Here is a 22637-nt window from a genome sequence, read left to right on the forward strand (position 1 = left end):
TTGGGCATTTGTTGCTCAAATGAACAAACACGCCGATTTGGAACGCGGCCTCCAGTCATTTGGAGTCCAAATTGGACACTGGATTGCGACTGAAAACAGGTTAGTACGGTATTCCACGAGAGTGGTGTCTTCAATGAAGACTCTTCATGGAGATACACTTGTCTCTGTTGAAGCCGTTTTTGTTATAAAGTGAGAATGCAACCCGATCGCCGAAATTGCTACAAAAAATGAGAAAATACTCCTGTATTAAAACCATAGGATTATTTATAATACAAGAAGTATTAAATTAAAAGAGTTACCGGTAGGTGATAGGTACTAATATGGAGTGGTGCACATTTGACTCCAAATTGTGTGGTACACAGAAAGAAAGGAATTATGTATATTTGATGTAGATCTGCGTCGTCGCCACACATATTGCATCTGTAGATTGCGATCGTCATGGTGCAGGTCTTGCTGGGCGCTCTCCGCGCGGCGGGGCGACGTGCTTCCGCTGCCAGGCTCCTTGCCACTCGCAGCGTATTAAGAACTGCATCTTACGCCACGCAGTCGAGTGGTGCGTGGGCCATCAACTCTCCCGACCGCAAGTTATTCAGATGATCATGTGCAACTTCTTCTAACGCGTTGCCATTTTTTGCAAAAAATGCAGTGTACACATGGGGCAACGGAACATTGGGTCAGCTTGGGCACGGGTCTGTGATCAAATCGGGTATCCGCAGCGCGTACGAGGAGCTGACGCCCAAGCTCACAGAGGCTTTAGAGGGCAAAGCCATCACGCACGTCGAGTTCGGAGCCAGCCACAGTGCAGCCAGTACGTTTCCATCATGCAATTAGTACTACTAGTATAATACTGACCTTACGTATTGCTATGTGCAGTTGATGAGGAAGGAAAACTCTACGTATGGGGCAGCAACGAGTACAGCAAGTTGGGCCTCGGCGAGAGCAGTGAGATGGAGACGCTCCCACGCGAAGTGGAGGCTCTCAAGGGCATCAAGATCGTGGACGTATCCTGTGGCGATTATTTCACGGCTGCAGTGGACGAGGACGGCAAAATGTACTCGTGGGGCTGGGGAGGGTCCACCATGAAGGGCGCTGGAGGTCTTGGCCATGCTGGAGGCAAGGACGAGCCCACGCCACGACTACTGACGACGCTGGTGGATCAGGGTGTACCCATTGCTACAGTCGAATGTGGCGAGTTCCACACCGTCGCGCTTACTAAGGACGGCGAGATCTGGGCCTGGGGTAATGGCGAGTACGGACGTCTGGGCAACGGCGAGTCTGACACGTGCGAGGTGCCCGAACCCATCGAGTTCTTTTCCAAGGACAACGTCGTGTCGATTGCAGCGGGACGGGACTTTTCCTTCGCCCTGACAGACAAGGGCGAGCTGTACAGTTGGGGAGGCAACAGCCGTACGTTGGGGTGCTCACGAGGACGTGGGAGCGATGTTGATACTTACTTTGTCGTTGTGATACTGTAGAGAACCAATTGGGTATTGGCGGTGGTCTGGCGATGGACGTGTACAACATCGAGTCGATTCCTGTGCTAGTTGAGGCGTTCAACGGCCTCTTGGTGAAGCAGATCGCAGCTGGTTACGACCATGCAGCTGCTGTGACTGAAGACGGGCGTCTGTACATGTGGGGAGCCAAGATCTGGATTGAACCGCACGAGATGACGGCCGTGAACGAGCACAAGATGACGCAGGTGGCTTGCGGACGGCAATACACTGTGGGCTTGACCGACGACGGCAAGGTGTTCACGTTCGGCAAGGGAAGCTCCAACTGTCTGGGTCACGGCGACCGCAAGAACCAGCTGCAACCGGTGAAGATTCAAGCTCTGGCTGGCGTTAACATCACGTCGTACGTGACTCCTTAACGCATTCGTTATAACTGTCAGCTAACCAATTCGTCTTCAATTTTTGCAGGGTCTCGTGCGGCGACTACCACATGGGCGCCATCGCGACACCTCACGCGGAGGCAGCCGACAGAGACTTTTCCTTCCGGGAGTAGGACGTAGCTCGAACGTAACAAACAACTCGCTGGTGGCTCGATGTGTTGATCTTTTACTTAATTCAAATCGACACGGATGAACCGTCGCCTCGATCTTTTTGCACTTGGGGTGTCCATGATTCGCATCGCGTTGCTGTTGTGTGTAGCACTTCCGCCGTGGCTACTGCTGATCTCTGGTTCTTCCGTGTGGTCGCTCTTTTGGCGACCAAGTGACGACGTCTTGCTGGGGACTTCAAAGCTCGAGTGGCGACAGGTGCGCAACGTACTGCGCTGGTTGGAAGGAAGACGAGATGTCGTGCTCTCGCTGGAGACGTGGCCTGAACCAGACACCGACATGGACGAGTGTCTAACACGCTACCGAGACGCCAAGCACAACGAGATCTGCGTCATCAGCAGCTAGAATTAACAGCAACTTAACTCGTTATTAATCTAACGTTCTATTCAAGTTCTATTACTTGCCGTCGCGTTTACGTTTAAGATTGTTACGGCTCTGCATGACAGCGGACCCGGTGCCGTCCGATGCGACGACGTCCGTGACAATGTACGGAGCTTGGGCCGGTTCTTGAGCCGATAATAAGATGCTGTCGAGTGGCATGCTGCTGCGTATTAAGAGGTTGATGCGCTTCAAGACGGACAAAGGTAGAGGACTCAAAATGAACAGTTGACGCTGCTGGGCATCCACCGCGCGGATGATCCCGACGCCAAGACACGGCGCATGAACTGGCTGCAGTACGATACGTGGCGGGCCCTCTCGTGACTCGGCTTCGTCCTGTTCAACTGGTTTGTAGTCGGGGTTGACACAGAGACCGACGACGCTGGCATTAAGCGAGAACAGGAGTTGGCTTGGAGCTACAGAGGAACCAGCGAACGCGACATCCACATGGTCGAATGACACGGCGAAAGGTGTGAGTTGCGCATAGGCGCGGTAGATGTCACGGTCTACGCGATTCTTCTCGGACAAGACATGAAGATTCTGTAGTTGCGATCGCGGGAGGTCACATCGGACACGAGAGAGGAAGTACGAGTGGGAACGATACACGCGCAGTTCCTTGGAGCTTCGTGGCGGTTGCGTCACGCCCACAGGGTCCCAAGGAGGGACGGCGTGTATCCGCCATCGGCCTTCTGTGGGCACATCGAACTGTTTGTTCTTCGTCGCAGCCACAAGCTGCACGACGTGATCAGGGTTCGTTTCCTGGATGACGTGGCAGAGCAAGTCGTGGCCCATACTCTTGATCCACCCGTCGGTGTTGATCACCAGCGGAACACACGCACGTTGTCTTTCGATTGACTTGTCCTGTGCTTGTCTTCCCCATTTGCCTTCGTACAAACGTAGTAAACCCTTGACTGCCTTCATGTAGTACAATGGATCATTGCCGGGGTTGGTGTTTCCGCAGAAGAAGGAACGGATCGGGTGTTTCATGTGCGCAAATCCCGGTCCAAGCAGCGGAGTCGTCAGGGCATGAAGCGCTACAAGACCCGACGGAGTCAGTTCGCTCTGTCCCAAGTCCGTGTCTAGAAATGCCACGGTGTCGAACTTCGAGAGCAATGTGTTCACTAAATATCTACAAAACGTGGACTTCCCCACGCCCTTGCCACCGCAGACGACGATCTTCTGAGGGTTCTGTGCCACCAGACTGGCCTGCAGTCTGTCTACTGTCGCTTGCCACGGCTCCGTGAAATTCAGCGTCTTGAAGGAGTCCACGACGACAAGCTCGGCCAGTACGCGCTCCGGCGACTTCCAATCGTAATGCGATGGGTCAGTAGTTGGAGGTGCAGCACTTGTGTAGTCGAACCCTGCAGTTAACTCACTCAGCAAGTTCTGGTTATGTTTTGAGACGATCATCTTAAAACCAGGCAGAACTGCCGACGGCTTCTCTGGTCTTGTATTCTCATAGAAACTCATGATATTCCCGTATGTCAAGGGAATGGCGCGAAGCACCAGCACGATGGGGAAGGCGTCTACAAGTTGCATGGCCAGTTTGTCCGCCGCTATCTCTTGGTCCTCGTTCACAGCCTCAGGATGCAGATTCGGCTCCATGCCTTGCAATAAACTGACATTCATAGGTCCAAAAGGCGCCTGAGTCTCTTCATTACCAGGTCGGCCCTCTATCACCAGCAGATTATTCCATTTGGGTGAATGCAACGAGAAATACACGCCGAGAGGTGGGCGAAAGCCCAACACTTCCACGTTGCCCTGGAAGACCCGAAAAAGCGCCATACCCGCGCAATTTACGGACGCGGTCTTCTGCATCCCCAGCGCAACCACATTGCCAGAACGCACGCACAAGGCTCGGTATAACGGAGATGACGCAGCCTCGCCAGCCGCAGGGCCGTAGAGCGAAATGTCGGTCATCGTTTGTGACATAGTGGCCACTTGTAATTTGAGGGAATTCTCACACGTCACATGTTTCCAAAATGAGGGGATTGAGGCATTTTGCACACGTCACACATTGCAGCTTTAACTTGTTGAGTAAGAAGGAAATAATCATGAGCTCTTCTCTTCAGGCAGCGTCGACAACGCCTAAATGTAGTGGGTAACTATTTTCGTGGGGACGGCTGGTTGGTGATAACTGCTCACTGCTCGAAAATGTATGGTTTGCCTTTGCTCTCTCAATAGCAACGCTACAACCTGAAAACGCTCGATAACAGCTCAGAGGTGTCAAGCACTGCACCCCGAGCATGTTGCCGGCACTCACCACCAAGCCGAGGCAGGCGGTGCGTCAGGTCAAAGGATTGACGAATGACTCCATCGACTCCTACTCAAATATGCCTCTCGGTGGTAGTGCGTCGACGGCGTACGTGGATAACACTGAGTCAGGGAGCGGGACAGCGCACGTGTCGCCACTAGCATCAAGTCGAGCGACTATTAATACAGGACGTGCAAGCGTTGCTAAGACAACGAGTGGCGAGGATAGAGTGATGGCTCGTGTCGTACGAGACCGAAACGCGTCAGGAGAGGAAGAGTTGTCGCTACAAACCGGAGATGTCGTCAAGGTTCTCTCCACCAAGCGTACGGGGTATCTCAAATGTGAAGCAGGAGATGAAGTAGGCTACATACCGTCATCTTACTTGGAATTTCTTGACGTTTTTACTGAAGTAGAAAACGGAACTAGCAACGGAGTAAGTGAAGAAGCTCAGCGAGCAGCTGAGAAACAACGTAAGAGACAGCAGAAGAAGGAGAAGCGTAGGAAGGAGAAACGGGAAGCCAATGAAGGTAATGAACTGAACGAAGTAGTTCCTTCTACTGCACGCTCACCTCGTAAAGAAATTACTAGTGGAGACAATGAGGGCACCGACTCGCCACGCAAGCGGAAGAAGAAGGAACGAAAGCATCGTGATCGCGAAGCAGGTGAAGAAACTCATAGAAGTGCAGCTAGTGAGGAGCCCTTAACCGCGAGATCTCGAACTGGTGAGGACACGGAGCGCTCTCGTACTAGAAGCAAACACTCGAAGAAGAAACGCCATCGAGACGGAGGCAGTAGTGGCTCTAGTGACAGTGACAGCGGGAAACGTAGTGCTCGACACGGTCGTCGACGCCGTCATCGACGTGGATCAAGTGGTAGCGAGTCCGATGCAACATCATCGGACGCCTCGGATGCTAGCTTCAGACGGAGACGTCGTCGTCGACGTCACAGACATCGACGAAGCTCTAGTGAGGACGAAGATGAGGACGATAGCGATCACAAACGACGTTCCAAACGTAGCAAAAAACGTCGTGATAAAGGTGGCGACGAGTCTGAACCCGAAGAAGGTTCTCGCTCAGCTCGTAAAGCTGAGAAGAAGAAGTCCACAGCAGCTCTACAAGAAGTGGAGAAAGGAGTGAGTCAACTGGATGTGAGATCCGACGAAAAGCCAACGGAAGCGAAAGTCACTCCGTTGTCAAGCAAGAAAGAGGAACTTGATCGAGACAGAGACAGAGGGAAGAAAGAGGAGACTGAACGTAGTGAAGGCTCGTCAGAAGGACGGACAACGACCGTGTCTTCAAGTCGGAAGGACGATGAAGGTCGCACAAGTTCCGGCGCTCTTAAGAACAGCAAGGCAGGATTTGGCAGACAAATCGGAGAGAAGATGCGATCATTCTTAGGTGGAGGCAGCAAGAAACAGCACAGTAGCAAGAGCTCGAGTGGTATTTTGAACGCGTGTCCCGGTACCGTACAAGGCGAGGAAGGCTGGTACGAGCACGGCGAGAACGAACGCTACTACTTCGTGCTTGTCGATGGTAAATGGAGTCTTCTGTACGGACCTATGACGGAGGACGAATTTGAAGTCTTCTCCAACCGGGTACGAGTCCTCAAAGTTTTTTGCAACCATATAACCCATTTCTAACATCCTATCGTTCAGGTGTTGGAGCAAAATCGCCCTATCGAGTTGCCACCAACGTATCTACACAAGTCAGGTTACTATCTCAACCGCGAGCTGCGTGTTCAGAGAGAGCAGTGAAAAACAAAGCGTTAACAAACTATCACTTACCGACTTTTATCCAAACAATACACGAAAAACTCCACACTCATTAAAGAAATATAGTTTTCATTCATTAAAAACAATCTCCTATATTGTGGGATTGCCTGGGGAATCGATGGTTGTATCCAAGACAAGTTGTGAGGGGAAATAGAGTTCGGGTGGGATACTCCTTTCGTGCTGTCCTGAGCTAGTAAACCATTGCGTAGGCGATCGCAATAACTCCTTCAGCTCCTCACTTAACGAGAGTTTCCGGCGTGGAGAAGTCGGTTGGCTTGCAACCTTAGGAGCTATCTCCACCTTTGGCTTGGCTTTGCTCGGGGATGCTGCTGAAAATGCCGCGTTCACTACAACTGCGTTCCTCACAACCTTCCAGCTCGTCTGCTTCTCATTTGGTGACAAAGGCTGTACCGTTCGCTTGGAAGGGGATAGCTCTTTCCATGCTGTATCGTCCGCTGGTTGATCGACGCTATGGTCTTCGGTATCCAGATCCAAACGTAGACTAGACGACTCTTTCCGCGGTCCTAGCCGCACTTCATTCAGCTTCCGGTCCACAAACGTCGCCTGTAACTCGGGAGCCACCTGCTGCGCACAAGCCGCCACCTGGTCTTCACTCAACTCCTCCGAGCCAGCCTTACCTTCCGTGTGATACTGCATTTTGCCTAGCAACTCTGGCGTTCGGGTGATGCTGAACGTGCCTTCCCTATGCATCTTCACAAGCTCCGCGAGATGTTGTTGATGTGGCAGCCAATGCGTGGCAACCGTGTGATACGCTTCACGATGACGGTCGTTCAGTCCCTTGGGCACCACACACACCTGCTCGAGCTTATGTAGCAACACTGGCGTCTCTTCTGAGTGCAGTTTGCGGTTGTTCATGCACCGTTCCGCATGTGTCACGAGCTTCTCGAGCAACGTAAGGTTCGTCTGGTATCGTTCTTCCAGTTTCGTTTGCGCCTCTTGCTCGCGCTCTCTCAATCTCGAACACTTGTCACGAACTTCTCGCAGTAGTTTTTCCGTCTTCACCATGTCCATCTTGTTCGCAGCCTCAAACACTAGTAGACGATCCAGTAGGACTTTGACGCCCACGCCTTCTCCAAACTCATGATCGCACCACCCAAGTCCACGTTGGAGCCAGCGGCTACGTAGCGTGAACGCTGCTGACGCCCACTCCAGTCGTTGGCGATGCGCTGCACTGAGCTTCCGCTTGATACTTAAAGTTGACGCGTCAAAGCCAAGCAGCCAGTCGGCGATCGACTGGCTGAATGTATGGCGCGTTCGCTGCTTGGGGATAGGAACACCATCCAGACTACTGCATTCGTCATACGGGAAGGTGTCTTGCAGTCGGCCCTTGGCCAGATCCATTCGTGAGCGGAAACTCGTCACTTCTTGGAACACGTTAGCAGCATAGCTAATAGCCGCGTAGTGTGCCATCGCGCTAGCATTTTCCCCTTTTGGACAGTGAGACAACATTTCATCGCTCGGCGTACGAATTCTTCCAGTAGCGACAGCTTGGAGCAGTTCTTCTCTCGTGAAAGCCTCGGGAGGCAGTCGATAGTTGGCGCCAATAACGCGCTTATTGACGTTGTGTAGTTCCATGGCAATCTCTTCCTTCGTCACAGCTTCGTCCCTAGATTTGCCCAGAAGAGCTCGCATACAACGATCCAAAGCTGCGTACTCAGCTAGTCGTCTCGTGTAGGATTCATGCACTAACAGTCGCTGGAAGCGCTCGACAAGTGTCAGGTAGTCTCCACTTACATCGATTTCGGCGTTCTCGACTGCAGCAGCGAACATGTCGGCTTCTGTTCGCTCGCTTTCTTCATCGAGCACATGAGATTCTCCCGCAAAAGAGCGCACCAGAGAGTTCCGCTTACGCAGCGCTTCGAACAGCAGCATTCTACGCAGAGCCTCGATCTGTGTGTCAATAATACCTAATCCAGTGTTGATAGCCTTGGTATTGGACGTCTGAGTACCAATACGAACTCCACGAAGCATGACGGGCTCGCCCTTGCGGTCCATTCCTCGCTCCTCAAGTAGCGTTTGGATAGAATTTACATCCTGTGGTACAGTGACCTTGATATCGTGTTCGTCCATTAACTGAGCAATTGTCATGGGGCTCGCCATGCTCGGAATCGCGATACCTTTGGCCAATAACGCCTCCTTCTGCAATGTACATACTAGCGACTTCATCAGATTCTCAACTTCAGTCGTAGAAATCTGGCGAATTGTCATCTCTCGCAGCAAAATTTGGTAGTTTTCCGGCACAGCGAGCTCATGGTTTCTACTCACCGCGTGACTGACTTTCCAGAGCAAATCCGTTTTCCCGAGACTTTCCATCGCTTGGTAGAGTTCCGCGACACGTTCTGGGTTCGGTAACGTGAGCGGTCGATTGTTATCGCGCTGACTTTCGAGAACTTTTTCGAGTCTTTTGATCTCTTCGTCCACATGTTTGGGCAGCACAACCGACTGAGAGCCGGACGTGGCATCCAACAGAGACGACTTGACCCACGCATCGTCCTTTGCATTGGCATTAGACGTCGACGCAGCGTTGAAATCAACCGTTGACGTTTTTGGAATGACGCCACGATCTTCCAGTGCCAGACGCACGTTCGCAGACGTGAAGATCATTTCTTCCTGAGTTATCAGCAGACGTGTGTCTTTGCCATCACGTGAGAACGGTAACCAGTTCTTCTTGTCGGTATCCGTCGTGATACGATGATAAGGAATCCGCTCCAGTTCGTACCTGGCTTCTTCGATAGCATACCATTCCGCTATGCCCTGCAATTGTCCACTGTCTTCAGTATCACTTTGAGACCTAAAGCCCACGTCAGACGACACAAAATACTGTCGAGACAATCCGCGTTGTCTGTCTGAAATCATGGAAGATGCTGCTGCTCTCTCTCGTCTGTTCGGTTCTTCTTGTCTCTTTCTACGCGCAGGTCTCCACAACTGCATCTTCTCGAGGATAAAGGGTGTGTGTTCACTATCAATCGAGTGTTGCGACTGCATCTGCACCACCTCATGGAGCCATTCTTGCACTTGTTCCCATCGCTTTTGGACCGTTTCCAGCGCTCTGGCATCGACGTCTGCAAAGCCGTCGCATTGTTCATCAAGTAGCAGCAATAGCTCGTGTGTGCGTCGCCAATGCACAACCTTCTTCTCCATCAACCGAAGCTCACTTAAAGGTCCATTAGGCTGCGTGATCGCCATCCAACGAGACTGAATCTGCGAGACGGCGTCTGCGTGGCGCGTGTTGAGTCCTTTACTGCAACGTTGCTCGACGGTACTTAGTAGCTGTGGCGCACGAGCCAAGTTGAGCTTGCCTTGATTCATCCTCACGAGCTCCTCCAAGACATCCAGCAACGTCTGCCATTTCTGCTTGACCTGCTTCCACGCCGTGCTGAGTCCTACGTCGAGTCCGTCAATCTCTTTCTCGATATCGTCAAGAATGTCTGGCGTTCGCTGGGCGTGGATCTGGGTGGCAGTCTGGATCACCAACAGCTCGTCCAGCTTCGGTTGCAGGTTCACCCAACGTGTGTGCACTTGCATCACTGCCCCGCGATACGTATCTGCCATTTTTGCCACGCTTTGGGTATATTCCGCTTCATCAACATCCGATTTCTTGCTTGGAGTAACACTCTCCTGCAAGACAAAGATGTCCCAAACGAGACTAAGCAGCACCGGTGTACGCTCCCAGTGTAGCCTGCCATAAGCTTGTAACGTCAGCTCATCCAGGTATCCTTTCATAGTCGTCCAGCGTCGACGTTGCGCTGGCACGACAGTGTCGTGTATACGTCTGCGTGCTGCTTCGTGTTGCGCGATATACTTGATTTTCCAGACCTTGTAGACCTCGATCGCTTGCTCAAAGAACGAGCTCTCCGACACCTTCAAGTGGAGACGCAAGCGTATCTTCCCCCTGTCATTCGCTCCACGTGGATCAACAGTATGTTTATACCCACGTGCACTAACCGAGGGTAAGTACAGAAGCTCGTAGACGTCGTCATGCGGCTGCTGGTCAAGCAGATCCATCAGCGGGATACACGCCGTGCCTACATATCCATCCACCTCGTTACGGTCTTCGTCCATCACTTGTACACGCACTGACGCCTTCAGGATCATGTCAAGTACTTGGACCAACTTGGTGAGTCGACGACGTTGATACAGCTTCAGACGGACTTTTTGATCTTCAGGTTCCAGTTCTTCCACCTCGTTCTCAAAGAAGGACAACAAGTGCTCGCCTTTCGTCACGTCTACATGGTCGTCATTTGCGTCCAGAGCGTACAGCTCGTCCAGCTTCGGGATGAAGTGCTTGGTCAGCACTTCGTGCAGCTTTAAAACAGTCTGCTGCACCCGATTCGAGCACGTCGCCACGTTGGCTTCCACTACCACTGTATCATCGCGCTTTCTGCTCTCCTTTTCATCCACTTGAGTCTCAGAAGACCAAGGTAGTCGTCTCTCAGTCACGTAGTGACCAAGTCCCAGCTCGTGTGCTGTATCCTTCACAAGAGACTTCGTTTGTTGCAGCGTAAGTTGCAGCGTATCCATTGCTCGAGCCTTCAGATCGTCAAAACTCTGACTCTCGTTTGAAGAAGATAGAAGCGTCACAGAGCGAGAGGTAGAAGACTGCAGTTTGGTCCTTGCCACAAACCTCTGGACCTTCACAATCTTCTGCAGCTGAAGCTCCATATCAGCAGGTGTGCTTAGCAACACCTTCCCTTCACCAGATACAGGAGCTCCGGCTGCAAGAAAGCTTCGAGCGAGCTTACTTTGCTGCTCTTCCAGCGTCAACTTGAGTAGTTCTTTTGGACAGATAGTCCAGAAGTCCATGGGTTGGTCAAGATTTTTGCAATACACTTCAGCGTTCACACTATACTTTTGGATACGCTCAACACTCAACGATAGCGTCCCGACAACTACACGCTTCCCGTCAGCTCCATCGCTATATATCGGCTCGTCCTTAAGCTTCTCAGTGCCATCTACGGACCGAGACAAACTAATTGATTCCATCGGAATCGTGACTATTCCGAGCTGCGTCCGGCTTTTCTTGTCTCGCACAGTTAATCGCACTTCCGAAACACGATCCAAATCCATCGTCGGGTACTTAAATTCCACGTCACAAGAGCCGTTCTTTACCCTCCAAGACACTGACGCATCTACCGTTTGCTTCGCCACTTGAGTGGCATCATACACCAGTGTGAAACTCGAGTTCTTGGGATAGATATCCGGCAATAGCTCGCCCGATGAAGAGACCTCCAAGCCGAAAGAAGTGAGCCTCTTGTTACCGCCACTGACAGTCATGTGCTTGTCAAAGTCGCTGGAAACAAGCACCACTTCCACTTGGAGTCCGTCGCTTCCCATTTTCTCTTTAAATTTCATATTACTCGCCTCAAACACCTTCACATGGAGCGAGTCAAATCGAATACTTGCGCTGTAGACATCCACGTCACCTGCTCTCTGGTTCGTGTCAGCGTTTGCAGCGTTGGATTTACTGGTTGAGCTGGGTAGAAACCTCAAACGGCAACGCGTCGATGAGGTTTCCGAAGGTGGAGAAACGACCATGGCTTTGTGGAACGGAGCAAGTTGTCTACGAACTCCAGCTTCGGCTACGATGTCGTCAATTCTAAAGTGCAGTTCGTGGACCTTGTCGTCCAAATCTCGAACACTAACTCGAATATCATCGAGAGACTCGAGCGAAACTTGGGGAGTTAACACAGATCTTCCAGGTGGACTAGTAAAATCAAGAGACAGTTCCATACTGGACTTGACATTGTCCTCGGAAGTCGTCAAGAACCACGACAGCTTCCGCAGATCAACCGAGTCAGGTGACAGCATGTTCACGTCCACAGCGAGCGTGTTAACAGTCTGTAGTCGCGTCGAAATGGCCGTTGCTGTCTCATAAGCAGTAGACACAGCTTCACTGACGTTCCCTTCGTCATTGTGCGGTACAGACAGCTGGAACTTGATGTCAATGCTTGCATCTAGCCATGACACATCAGCCAAATTCGCATCAATGGCTACATTCTTTGAACTTGGCTGCGTCGGATCGAGGACCACATTGTGACTGGAATTCTTAGCAAACTCCACTCTCACACGTTCAATAACCACACGACATTCCTTGCAACCCGATCGTAGGTATTTACAGCCTTCCGCACGCAGCAATCTCTGAACGACTGTCACAACGGAGCCCGACGTATTTCCCAATGTAGCCATGACCAAACCTTTGAAAAGTGCCTCCGAATTCGGCGAGGAACGTACCCGGACTTGTCCAACAATTTGCACGCGTGGAGGTGGCGCTACGATCAAGTAGAAGCAGTTCTCCTTACTGAATTTCGGTAACATCTTTGAGGCTCCAGTGTGTATACGACGTCTGCATACAGCACTGTATACCAACTCTAGCTGCTCTGCTTCTTGCTTGTCGAAAGTCTCTCCTTTCACGAACCCGTGGTACTGACCAACAAAACGCGGTTGGTCTTCGTTACGCTCCATTAGTGTCGTTGGCACAAGTTTGTTGGTCGTCGCATTGCGAACTTGGAGCGACTTGACTGCGCCAGGAAGAAGCGCGTATACTTTCACGATTTTGTCACTACCCCACCAGAGATTTTCCAATGTTTTGGCCATGCTCCGTACCGAATCGGGAACATGACAATTTGTACCCAGCGTCGACAGCTTCGAGCTATAAACTGCGCCCAGAAATGCCGTATCGGCCGCGAGGACGCCGTGGCGTGTTCGTATTTGGGTGCGTGATAAGTTGTGGACCGCTTCACCATTCTCGAGGCACACAGTGTACTTAACTGCTGGGGGGGGGTCAGTTGAAGCTGCTGCTGAAGCGTAAGTGCCAGTAACTTTCCCGGCATACATAACGTCATTGCACATCGGAGTCAAGCGACTTCTGTTCACCATTTTGGCGTCTACGGGCACTAGTCCATCCGTAAATGCGACGTCATATCGCGCACCACCATGGCAGTGTGTGATCTTTCCAGAGCGTGTTTTACCTGTAAGGATTGCTGAGGAACTGCCAGTCTTGATATCGTCCGAGGCTTCCGAGGGGATAACGTGCTCTCCACTAATGTAAACGAAGTCGTCGGGTATCAACACGGACTTCAACAACTCTCCCTCGACTTGCAAGACAATTGCGCTCATTAACAAGTGCGTTCTCCACTCTTCGTGCGGCTCTGAGCTGTCCAAATATTCAACCAAGTACGGCGCGTCAGGGTGCTTGGTGTTGTCATACTCTTTCAGTTTGCCAAGACGCTCTTGTGTGTCACCTTTGCCGTCATTATCCGGAAGAACGGTACAGATCTTGATGTTAAAAAGCCCTCCTCCACACTCCTTGACTATCCGGGCGGCCACAAAGCGTCCGCCACGTAACTGGGTGTCTACAACAACCCCAGCATGCTTAAAGAAAGGAAACTTCACAGTCACTCGATCGTCAACACAGAACGGACTGATCCACCTCAGTGCGTTGGTTGCAGTCTGGTTATCCTCTCCACTTAATGACAGGACGTTAACTCCAGTCCAGTCGCACTCCGTAAAGAGCTTTTCGATCAATTGCGGTGTCTTCTTGCCGTGACAATTGCCAGTCAAATAGTCTCTAGCCTCCGTCACTTGCATTAAGACACGGGACCATCGATGAAGCACAGCGTCTAAGGCTACTGCATTCGCATACGACAGACGGTCATTCTCTCCACTCAACAAGACGAGTTCGAGCACGTAGCCCAGCAGTTGAGGTGTCGCTTTCCAGTGAAGTGTGAGCGCTTGACTCATGACACGCACTTGAGCTAGCAACTCCTCCGCAACATTACGTCCCAGGATCAAGTTCGCTTGGCAGTGTTCCCACAGGAAAGTCTCGACGTCCTTGTTAAGTTGCTCCAAGTTGTACCGTCCACCGCTATGGTTAAACGTTCGGGAGTCAAACGCGAGTCCAACCAACCGGAAAGTGTCGGCCACGAGTCTTCGAATGCGATCTGCTCGCTGAATTCCAATCAAGTTTAAGTCAAACTTCAGAGCCACCGTGTCCTTCGCGTCACGCTCAGTCAAGACCACGGTTTCGTCTCGGAAGCTCGCGCACTGATTCGGGTTTGTCAACGAGAATTCCGTCGCCCCATCGGACTTACCAAGTTGACCCTCGAAAACTCTACCAGTCGACTCGGAAGCCAAACGCACGTCGAAATAGTTCACTTTCGACAAGTCGTACGTCCGGCCGAGTATCTTGAATGCTTCTGCGTAATAAGAGGAGCTCGCTAGCGTCGCTTTATCTGAACTCACTAGTGACGCAGTTGAGCTGAGAAGATCGCTGAGTCGGTATGAATTAACAGCTCCTAGGTCTTCAGAAGCAGAGTCGTATTTCATCTTAGATCCACCTTCTCCATGCGGTAGGAAGCTGCACGTGTACTTGCTCCAGTCTTCCTGAGCTCCAGTATTCTTGGTCACCTTCTTGATCGCAATCTCCGCCGAGTAGTTGGTTGTTACTGCTGCTTCTATTGCTGCTTCGTGTCGGTTCTCGGTGACATTCACTGAGATGTCGTTCCGGATAATCTCCACGATGAAGCGCAATTTCCCCAGCACTCCATCAGGCGCAGGCTTCTTCTTTATCTTCTGCTTACCCGAGACTGGAAGCAGCATCGCGTCTACTTCAACACGATGTTGACCATCCAACGTGAGCTCTTGTGTGTCTGCATTTCCGTAAGCATCAGCCTGCTTGAGTACGAGACCTCGGATGTATCCGTTCTCCGTCCGTAAGAACTCAATAGTGACACAACCCATCGGATCATTCGCCGACGCTGCATCGTAGTCCGTCACACGCAGCAGTATTCCCTTCTTATCACTAAGCCTGGTTCTCTCCGATTTCCCCAACAAGAACTCCTGATTCTCCCATTTCGGGTTGAGCGACTTCATCTTGACGTCCGTCTTGAGACTCGTATCCCGCTCCTTCGAATCTTGGTCCAACAAGAAAATTTCCACGAACGGATCGCTTGTGAGCATGTCGGCCACAGGAAGATTACGTCCTTCCAGGATCGAGACCTTCACAACGGAAGGTTCTCTACCTACAGCAAATAAAGCTTTGCTCTTACTATCTTCTTTACTCGGAGAGAGCGTCGCCTTTGTATCTCGTAGCGACGTGGATTCTACGTCTTCTGGGATCGAAGGAAGCTTTGCGCTTCGTGTCATCTCTCGCTTCTGCACCAGCTGAAGCTCCACTCTAACCTGACCTAGATTTGTCCTCTGAAGCATGTCACTAGCAGGTGCTAGAGGATACCAGGCGTCGATTGGGCGGTGAGGAGAGAGCATCTTTGTATGGATCTTGAGAACGCCCAGTGGTTTGTGACGATATCTGTGCTTCACCATGCGCGAGACACAATCCTCCAGATCTGTATTCTTGAACAAGATATTGAGATCGAAGCATCTTTCACTCACCTTTTGAGGATCCAGATCTCCCTCACTTGTGCGGATATGGCCTCGCATCAACCCTTCCTCGACAATCCGTTCGTTGGCGCGAGTGTACTCGACGTCGTAGAGCAGAAACATGTCACGCTGCGCCTTCGATAGACTCAACCACGACGCCTTGTCGGTCACCTTGTACTTCGTTAAGAGCTTGGAAAGTTCTGCTGGTACCTCGTTAATGTCGGTCATGTCGTACGCTGTCTTGAACGGGTATTTTTCGTCGGTAAATGGGGTACGGATCCGTATTATTCGTCCCGAATACAGTGAGTCGTTCTTAAAGTTCCCACTGTTCACAGGCTTCGATTTCCGGATCTTACCTCGGCCGTAATATGCCATCACCGTGTCTCCTTGCGCTCCTGCTTTCTTCAGCTCACTTCGCACTTGAGTACGGAGTTCTCGACGCTCTTTCTCATAGTCTTGATGAGTTAACCCTTTGTCATGACCGAATAACCGATTCAGTAATCGCTGAAAGCTTCCCTCGAGGTCATTCGGGTCAAACTCCGTCGCGTGTTTGTTGCACTTTTGCTGCAGAATAATTGGATTAAGTCTTTTCATGAGTACTTCTTGGCCTGGTCGCATTTCCACGCAGACACCTGAGCGAGCCAGCGCCTGAACCCACTTCTGCGTACTTGAGGTCTTGACTTCGATGACTTTGTCGCCGTTGAGGCGGGTTTTGGTCATCTTGTCGAGTACATCACGAGTTACGGGCTCAAAGTCGCTCGAGTTGGGCTTCTTGACACACACCGTGGGGTTCACGAGATCCATCCATCCGCCATTCGCGTCATTCGAGAAGTTGTACGCAGCTTTACAGACTGCACTCGCCACATCGATATAGGCCACAGGAGACGTCGACGTCTCGTTCTCGTAAATGTACAAATGCTTGCGACTCGGTACGAAGAGACAATACTTCCAATCCCATAGAATACTCCCAACAACTTGAGTGGAACCTTGTTCCTCACGACTGATAACTGAGTCCTTTGCGGTTGTTCCAACAGGATGGTCGCTGGTTTGCTCAACTAATGAAGGCAGGAGAGAGTTCTTCCAATCCTTGACAGCAAATAACACACTGGACAGCATGGTGTGCATTCCTAGAGAACCGTCACAGTACTCCGTGAGCTTATTCGCGTACGTTTCGTCACGCTTAGTCGACTTCTCCGTCTCCGTGTTAGCTTCAGAAGGTTGCGACTGACCACGGTAGCAATCGATCTCTCTTACGAGATCCAGAGGGAACAAGCTGTTCGTCCGTGACGAGCTCTCCATCCACATATCTACTTCACGTAAGCGGTAATAGCGATCATCTCGGCATTCCAGTAGCACGGTTCGTTTGCCAAAGCCAAGCTCTGGAGTCACATTCTCCACGTATCCAGCAGCACATAGAGCACTCAACCACTGCAACGCATGCACGTCGTCCATTGGCGCTTGGAGCGCATCCGGATCATACTCTAAGCTCTCGTTCCGCCAGTCTAATTTACACGAGGATATAACTGCCGCGTCCTTGCAATAGACTGTCCACTTGTCGTCCCACAAAACGGAAGGTCGGCGACGGAACCAAGCGATGATGCCGTCGCCAGTAAAGCTCCTTGGAACCGAGACGACCAGCGCACTTGTTTGTTCTCGCATGAAGAAAGTCCCATTCTCTCGAATAAGTTTTTGTCGCTCTGTCCGTAGACGCATCCACTCGTCTCGAGATGTATCTAAGGCAGGGTAAGTGCGAGGCCCGGGTACGGCAGCCAAGTCCAGGAGCTCATTTTCAAGTCCGACCACGATCTCCTTCCGCACTTCATGCGACAGTTTATCCATCGTTCGACCCAAGAACTCGCTGCCTGGATCAGCGTTCACAGTGTGCAGTAAGCGAGACTTGCTCATCTCTTCAACAGACAAAGTCTCGAACGTCTCGAACTGCTGGAGTTCGCGCAAGATGCTAACAATCCGCTTCATAACGACCACGAGAACGGTGTGCAACGCATCGATCTGAGCGTTTTCGGTCGGTGACAGCGAAGTGCGCAGAAGCTGTCGACGCTCGATCCACGTTACTCCGCGAGTAAACATCGAGGACGACTGAGCTTCGAGCTGAAGTTGCTTCTCGTACCACGCGCTTAGCTCGAACAAACGAGGCTGTTCCACATCTTTGGCTTGGTGGCTGGACTTACTGCTAGCTGGTGTCAGTTTGTAGTCGTCGGACGAGGTTGTGAGGCGGACGAATAGAAAACCCACAGACTTGTAGAAAGGGATATTTGCGGACTTGGGAGGCACGATGGGCACGCGCAGAGTTTGCTGTTTACTCCGCAACATGGCAAGATCGATCCTCGCAAACCCAAGCGTGATATCCTTCAACTCGGCATCGTTAGAGTGAGAACCACTCTTGTTCTGGCTTCCCATTTTATCCACAGTACCGTGTTTCTCCATCGTAACTTTAACGTTTACTTGAATCAAAATACTCGACGTGTGCTCGAGGATTTGACACCCGATCTTGGCTTCATTTGGGTCGACAGACTGGTATTTGTAGTCTACTTTTGGTTCCTTCGGGTCTGTAGGCGGCATCTTCTCTACTTTACCAATCACCAACGGGTGATTCTGGAACAGGACGACGCCGGACGCTGCTGCGTCATGGTCATTCGGATCATTCTGGACTCCAATAGTAGCCTCCAATTGCTTGTCTTTCTCCCAGTTCCAAGTTGATTCCGACATTGTTTCGCTAGCGAACAGCTCTCCACGGTCGTTAAAGTAACAGAGATTGGGCTCCTTATGCCTCGGCTTGCCCAGCAGAGTCACACGGCAAGCTAGGTTGTCATTCCTGCCAAGGTGTTTCATCTTCTGCACGTTGCTGTCCTTGACTATAGGCACCACCACGTCTGACGCTGACAACACGTCAATAACAATGCCTGAAACCGTGTGCTGCATCCTGGTCCACTTGTCGTTCTCCTCTTTCATCATATCCAAGCGTCTGGCCATCAACTTTCCCACATTCATCGTCAAGCTATTCACCGGGACGAGTTGACTAGGCGTCACGACATACCGAGAGCTACGCTTCACCGCGTTCGTACTAGCTGATACCTCATTATCGACCACCACATCCAGTCTACCGTCACGTCGCTCCGCCTGTACAACCCCCTTAACATCCAGAGAAATGAGATTTCGAAGCTCGTCAATCGTCTCAATCTCTTCGTCGAAGCGAACTTCGTAGTGATCCTCAGGGAACGGCATGTACCGCTGCACACGTGCTGGATAAAAGCGTCCACCTTCTTCTCCACCACGAAACGCTAGCACTTGTTGTCCGTACTGTAGAAGCTTCAAGTCGTCGTCCTCCACTTCTCTAGATGGCGACAGCTTGTGCAGTTGGAAGCGCTTTAAACACACGTCCAGTCTCTTTTCCTTCTCGGTCAGCAGGTTTGCTACAACCGATTGCTGGTCGCTCTCCACATCTCGCTCGTACATGTGGAGAGAAAGGTACGACACATTGGCGATGTCCTTGACTTTCCCAAAGACAAAGTCCTGGATCGGCCACGATGGATCATGGGCGTTGTAGACAGTTAAGCTTTGAATACGTTCGGCCTCTTCCAATGTGCCGTCTCGGCGAACTGGGACGACGGTGAAGTAAACATTCGCTGCGTTCCGTAGCCGCTGAGTTGAGTTCTGAGTCCTGCTCTTCGTTGAGTCTTCAACAGCTTCAAGTTCGCTTGCAGTGCTGCTACGATCACCAGCTGTAGCGGAGATCAAAAGGTTCTGCGCCTCGTGGATACGCAAGTGAAGGTGCTGAGTATCAATACCGGGATACTTTGCATCACTGAAGATCCCAGGATACGACAGCGACAGAGAGAACTTTTCCTTGGGCCACGTTGCTGTGCTGCAAGTGCCTGGTTTCTTAGACTTAGAGGTTCTAATTGGAGCTCCAGGTTGAAGAATCTCAACCTTATCGTCGTCAAACTCGTCCAGTTCTCGACTCGACTCCGCCAAGACTTCACCTTCTGAGGAGCCCAACGACCTCTCCATCGGCGTGTTTGACATTCGCTGCAGCAAACCTGCCAGTGCCGTTGCATTCGCAACAAATTCCGTTTTGATACACAGTTCTCCTAACTCCTTGGCATCCTCCTTCATCCAAGGCTCGGGCTTTAATTCGTATCTCCTCACCAATTCTTTCGACGAAAATGAGGTAGAATCCACCGATTCGCGACACAAATCGAGCAACGGAATCTCCACACGTCCGAGCGGGGTACTTCTGCCCACTTTATTGTTGTCCTTGACATGAATTAACAGCGAGTTCGCCTCGGAGAGGGAAACAGTCTGCCCAGCACAAAGATACATTAGATAACTACGTTTCTATCACAAACAACATGGAGCTCTCACTTACGTTGCCCAATATGAAGCTCTCGTTCGTCCAGACAGGATTCAGTGTCTTCGACATTACAGCGGTGCGCTTCTTCTCGGCTTTGATAGCCTTTCCAGTGCTACGATCCGTGATGTATAGCGTGCAGTACGGGTCGCTGTAGCCATTCATATCGGCAGGACTAAGTGCATGCCCCGTAAGAATCTCCACCTTCAAAACTGGCTTATCAGGGCTCGTTTCCACAGAATTATCCGAGCGGATTTCGTTATTCGCCAGCTTAGTTCGGTGCGTTGATACTTCTGCTTGCGTACGCTTTGAGAAGATCGTATTGCGTGCTTTACCTGCGCTTCGTTTGCTCTTCTGGGGAGACAACAAAGCGCTTGTACGCTTGCACTCCTCGACACACACGGATGGATCCAGCTCAATCACCGCGTACGGAGTAGCAGCACTGTCAGTCTGCTTATGGTTCGACTTTAGTTCAGATGTCTGCAGTACCGTCACCTCGAGTAATGCCTGTCCTTCCAGTCCCGTACGTGCTTGAAAGCTTTCCTCACTCGACGTTTTCTCTTGATACGCTCGTGGGATCTGAGTGTTTAGGTAGTGGATACACCCGTTAATACCATAGAAGCGCGGGTCGCGGGCCTGGTAGTCAGCCACAGCACACGGAATGCGCGCTCCATCCAGCTTACAAGCCGCGTCATACATGTCAATCTGGGCGTTCTCATACTCAAGCTGTTCGACGGACTGACTGTGCGCTTTCAAGTGAAGCTCCTGGTCGATTTTCAGTCGACGCGCATGTTCACCACGCCTCTCACCGATGAGCCAGATCTTGAGTTGGATCTCGCCAAAGTTGTCGCTTGTTGGCATGTCTTGCTCAGGCTGTAGTGTGTGCCACTCCGTCCACTTATGAGCAGATAGTTGGTCAAGACCGATGAGAACAAACCCAAGAGGATCGTTCCGGTGGGTCTTGTCATGGTCAAGCACGCGCACTTTGAGGCTCGCTGCCGTCTCAATGTGAGAGATCAAGCCAAACACGTGATGTTCATTGGTCCACGCCGGGTTCCGCGTACGATGCATAGTGGCAGTCGTGGCAAACTCACCCGGTATGGGCTTCCCCTGGTCATCCAGCAACGTAAGTTCATAGTACGGATCGGACGAGTCACTGATGAGATTTCTAGCTGCTAGAACCGTCACCTCTAAGCGGTCGTCAGTGTGTTCGTCGCTCGCTGTGGCCACCGGACTCGTCGGTACGAAGTCCAGCTCTACGTTGTGAAAGAAATCCACCAGATTGGGCCCCGAAATGCTCATGTGCACACGTAATTCGCCCCAGGCTTCGGGTTTCTCTACGGAGGACGGTGGCTCTACGCGAAACCATTCATCGATCAGCTCGGATTGCGCTGGACTAGTTGGTGACATGCGGAACCTCGAGAAAGGAACGTCGACTGACCCCAAGCTGTCGTGTCGCTGGAAGGTGTCGTGGTCTTTCAAGACGAATCGAACGAGCTTGACCGTGTTCATGTCAACAACTCTACCAAGCTCAAAGGAAGCTTTCCATACTGGCTCGAGCGTTGAGGAGATGACGTCTGTGCGTTTTTCCTCAACGTCGATGGGCTTTCCATCTTTACCAATGAGCTTCACAATACAGTACGGATCACTCTTCCCGTTCATGTCGGCAGCTTTAAGCTTCCGAGCCTCCTCCACTACCAGTTTAAGAAAAATTCGGGAGGGCGGAGCAGGACGTGGAGGTGGTGGTGGAGGCTTTGGCATTGGCGATGGCTCTGCTGCGGGTTTAGGCAGCTCAGCAGCGGGGGGTTGTGGAGCTACGTCCGGGGTGCGACGGTAAGCGTTATAGATGGCTGTGATCCATTCGTCCTTTTCTCCTTCAGTGTCAGCCTGCATATAGAAACTCGCCTGACCTGGCGCCGCTTGGAAAGCGATACAATTACTGTAACCTTGGTCATTCGTGCCAAGTACACTCGAGTCCAGTGTCAGTTGGTAGCGACGACGTGGAGCTGCGTCTTGTGGCGATTTGGAGTAAGACAACTCGGTGCTTGTCAAGCGGAAGTAGCGCCGACGCCAGTTACCAACGAGTTTTCCTCGTCGACTGCGTTTCTGAAGCCATCCCTCCTTGATGCAGATTTGATCACTCATCGTGGGGGGATGACAGCGAGAATTGGTTCCCTTCTTCTACTGTAGTGAAGCTCTTTCGGATCCTCTCCTCTGTGGTCAGGAGCTCGCTGCTTCACTTGTGTTCATCGCAGGTGTCCCCTCAAAAGGTTCCACTACGCGACGTTCTGCACTTAACGGTTACTTATTCAGCTCGTTTGGGGTCAAGGGATGTAAGTGGAGACTCCTCTTTGAAACACCTCTGTTGCAGTTTCAGAAAGTTGATAGAAATGTGAATTTCTACTCT

General features: G+C 51.4%; 6 protein-coding genes across 6 annotated transcripts; 2 read left to right on the forward strand and 4 right to left on the reverse strand.

Moving 5' to 3' along the window:
- Positions 1 to 19: 19 nt before the first annotated feature.
- On the forward strand, positions 20 to 2053 carry PITG_04831 (regulator of chromosome condensation (RCC1)-like protein; the record flags this gene model as incomplete). The annotated part of the gene is made up of 6 exons (XM_002905488.1): positions 20 to 103; positions 427 to 553; positions 647 to 808; positions 874 to 1407; positions 1476 to 1854; positions 1920 to 2053. 6 exons carry the CDS (start codon positions 20 to 22, stop codon positions 2002 to 2004), a joined length of 1371 nt encoding a protein of 456 aa, XP_002905534.1.
- A 402-nt stretch (positions 2054 to 2455) lies between these two features.
- On the reverse strand, positions 2456 to 4357 carry PITG_04832 (uncharacterized protein; the record flags this gene model as incomplete). Its single annotated transcript, XM_002905489.1, has 2 exons — positions 2456 to 3281; positions 3330 to 4357. 2 exons carry the CDS (start codon positions 4355 to 4357, stop codon positions 2456 to 2458), a joined length of 1854 nt encoding a protein of 617 aa, XP_002905535.1.
- A 326-nt stretch (positions 4358 to 4683) lies between these two features.
- On the forward strand, positions 4684 to 6444 carry PITG_04833 (uncharacterized protein; the record flags this gene model as incomplete). Its single annotated transcript, XM_002905490.1, has 2 exons — positions 4684 to 6285; positions 6346 to 6444. 2 exons carry the CDS (start codon positions 4684 to 4686, stop codon positions 6442 to 6444), a joined length of 1701 nt encoding a protein of 566 aa, XP_002905536.1.
- A 72-nt stretch (positions 6445 to 6516) lies between these two features.
- On the reverse strand, positions 6517 to 11286 carry PITG_04834 (uncharacterized protein; the record flags this gene model as incomplete). The annotated part of the gene is made up of 5 exons (XM_002905491.1): positions 6517 to 8859; positions 8923 to 9274; positions 9407 to 10375; positions 10442 to 11037; positions 11116 to 11286. The coding sequence occupies 5 exons, from the start codon at positions 11284 to 11286 to the stop codon at positions 6553 to 6555; spliced, it is 4395 nt and encodes a 1464-aa protein (XP_002905537.1).
- A 1105-nt stretch (positions 11287 to 12391) lies between these two features.
- Positions 12392 to 17949, reverse strand: PITG_04835 (uncharacterized protein; the record flags this gene model as incomplete). The annotated part of the gene is made up of 15 exons (XM_002905492.1): positions 12392 to 12417; positions 12511 to 12520; positions 12637 to 12677; positions 12739 to 12777; positions 12825 to 13132; positions 13619 to 13674; positions 13750 to 13869; positions 13963 to 14244; positions 14311 to 14667; positions 14773 to 14850; positions 15001 to 15525; positions 15643 to 16581; positions 16639 to 16825; positions 17087 to 17281; positions 17414 to 17949. 15 exons carry the CDS (start codon positions 17947 to 17949, stop codon positions 12392 to 12394), a joined length of 3699 nt encoding a protein of 1232 aa, XP_002905538.1.
- Positions 17950 to 20209: 2260 nt separating this feature from the next.
- On the reverse strand, positions 20210 to 22375 carry PITG_04836 (uncharacterized protein; the record flags this gene model as incomplete). The annotated part of the gene is made up of 2 exons (XM_002905493.1): positions 20210 to 21527; positions 21579 to 22375. 2 exons carry the CDS (start codon positions 22373 to 22375, stop codon positions 20210 to 20212), a joined length of 2115 nt encoding a protein of 704 aa, XP_002905539.1.
- Positions 22376 to 22637: the final 262 nt, after the last annotated feature.

The sequence above is a fragment of the Phytophthora infestans genome, genomic scaffold (genome assembly GCF_000142945.1).
Source record: "Phytophthora infestans T30-4 supercont1.6 genomic scaffold, whole genome shotgun sequence".
NCBI lineage: Eukaryota > Oomycota > Peronosporomycetes > Peronosporales > Peronosporaceae > Phytophthora > Phytophthora infestans.